Source organism: Aplysia californica, unplaced genomic scaffold, assembly GCF_000002075.1.
Source record: "Aplysia californica isolate F4 #8 unplaced genomic scaffold, AplCal3.0 scaffold00569, whole genome shotgun sequence".
Classification (NCBI taxonomy): Eukaryota; Metazoa; Mollusca; class Gastropoda; order Aplysiida; family Aplysiidae; genus Aplysia; species Aplysia californica.
This window is the reverse complement of record NW_004797839.1, coordinates 211,362-213,449: the sequence shown is the minus strand read 5'-3', so window position 1 is coordinate 213,449 and position 2,088 is coordinate 211,362. Positions and strand designations below refer to the sequence as shown.

Genomic DNA, 2,088 nt, shown 5'->3' with positions numbered 1-2,088 from the left:
GGGGCGTTCGTTAAATACTCAAATTTCATATGTATATCATCCTTTATCATCCATCACCTGTTTTCATCTGATCAGTTCCTATTATGTCGTCTCATCCTGTATTATTTAGTCTCATCTTGTCTCTACTTATGTCATATTTACCCATTTTTCCCTAGGTCCTCATCATTTCTAATCTCTTATTGTATCTCCGCGCGCGCGCGCGTGTGTGTGAGTGTGTGTGTGTGTGTGTATGTGTGTGTGTGTGTGTGTTTGTGTATGTATACATATAAGTCTGATTCTCTGTATACTAGCTGGGTCCCCTTTCGTTGAAAGGAATGATCAGTGCATTAACACCAGCTGAAAGTCATTGCCCTACTATATTTACACTCTACTGAAATGGAACAATAAATCCTGAGAGATGCAAAAAAATTAGAAGGTTTAGATATAGATATTTAGGTCTAGTGATGTACTTATTGATTCTCTATTCTGCTTTCGAGGTTGTACCCTCCAGAATTTCAAAGGTGTTGAAACAGTGCGCGCGGCTAGTAATCGGAAACCTCCCTTGTTTACAGATACGTCTTAGAAGAAGGACTTTCCCAAGATTAGATCTTGAATTAGAATTAAACTAATGAAAAACTGAAAACTAAACTACAGTGACTTCAGGCTCCTCAATGAAACTGTGCACCCTTTAAATGATTCTAGACCACCTATAATTTTGTCAAATTCGAAAGGTAAGTGGTTCCTAGGGTTTTAGGCAGCTAAAGTGACGAACGTTCACAAAATATAGAGATAGAGATATGTTAGAGAGAGAGAAGAGATTGTAGAGATAGAGATAGCTGGGTACCCTGTCTGATGAACGAACTTAATCGTCAAGTCATTGTGGATCCACTGCACAAGGCTAGTGAACGGAAGTCTCACTTGTTTACAAAGGCGTCTTAGAAGACGGACTTTCCCAAGATTAGATCTAAACAAAACTAATGAAAAACTGAAAATTAAACTACACTGACTTTGACTCCTCAATAAAATTGTGCACCCTTTAAATGATTCTGAACCACCATTTTTCGAATTCGAAAGTTGAGTGATTCAGAGGTTTTAGGCGCCAAAGTGACGAACTTTCACAAATATAATATGTATAGATATACACATCATATAAATATAAAAACGAAGCCAGTATTCTTCATCTAATGTTGTCTTTTCAGGAATTTATTTATCTCATCTCTCCTCTTCTTATCTCATATCTCTGCCCACTCTTCCCTCCCGACATGTCTTGTCCCCATCTCTCTCACAGATTGCATACGAGCAGGGAGTCTCTCTTCAGCTGTCCTTCCTGGTCCTGGGTGGTCTCTACGTCAGCACGATGGTCAGCACTTTCTTTTTCCTCCCTCGACACTTCATCAGCAACAGCAAAGACGACAGCAAAACGACAGTGGAGAAAAACGAGGATGTCCACGACTATGACAAGCCGTCGACATTGCCCGACAACATCTACGTCATCGATAACAACTCTTTGCCAGACAAAAGCGCTGACGACATGGTGGTGGTGGAAGATGGCGCACACGCTGTCGTTATTCATCCTGAGAAAAATTCGGAACAGGTTGGAGTCTATCCTTCTTTACAACTTGAGAAAAGCGTTGATGGATTAGCGATCGGAGTCAATGGGTCTTCAAAAAGTATAGAGGTAAACGGCGTGACGAAAGACACGGAGAAGGAGCGGAGCGATAAGATGACGTCAAGAAAAGGGATCGGCAAAAATGGTGCGTCTGGAAAGGGGAGGAGCTTATTGCAATGTTTTCTCTCTCGCACGTTTCTGTTGTACTTGTTCTGGGCGGCTGTGGTTCAAGTCATTCTGGCCATGTGTCTGGGCACGTTCAATCCCTGGCTCGTCTATGTCACCAACCATAACGTAAATGAAGGTGAGGCAACTCTGGCTGTCTTTCTGTAGGTTTGTATTTGTGTGTGTGTGTGTGTGTGTATATGTCTGTGTGTGTGTGTGTGTGTGTGTGTCTGTGTCTGTGTGTGTGTGTGTTTCTGTGTGTATGTGTGTCTGTGTGTGTGTGTGCCTGTGTGTGTATGTGTGTCTGTGTGTGTGTGTGTGTGTCTGTGTCTGTG

The 2,088-nt window shown here is 42.0% G+C and overlaps 1 protein-coding gene across 1 annotated transcript in view; it reads left to right on the top strand.

The window, feature by feature from the left end:
- LOC101862371 (solute carrier family 43 member 3) overlaps positions 1 to 2,088 on the top strand; it is a gene marked incomplete in the record, with an annotated part of 36,332 nt that overhangs the window by 30,548 nt on the left and 3,696 nt on the right. The window contains 1 exon segment of the mRNA XM_013087285.2: positions 1,268 to 1,892. Within this exon segment, the coding sequence (XP_012942739.1) occupies positions 1,268 to 1,892 (625 nt within the window).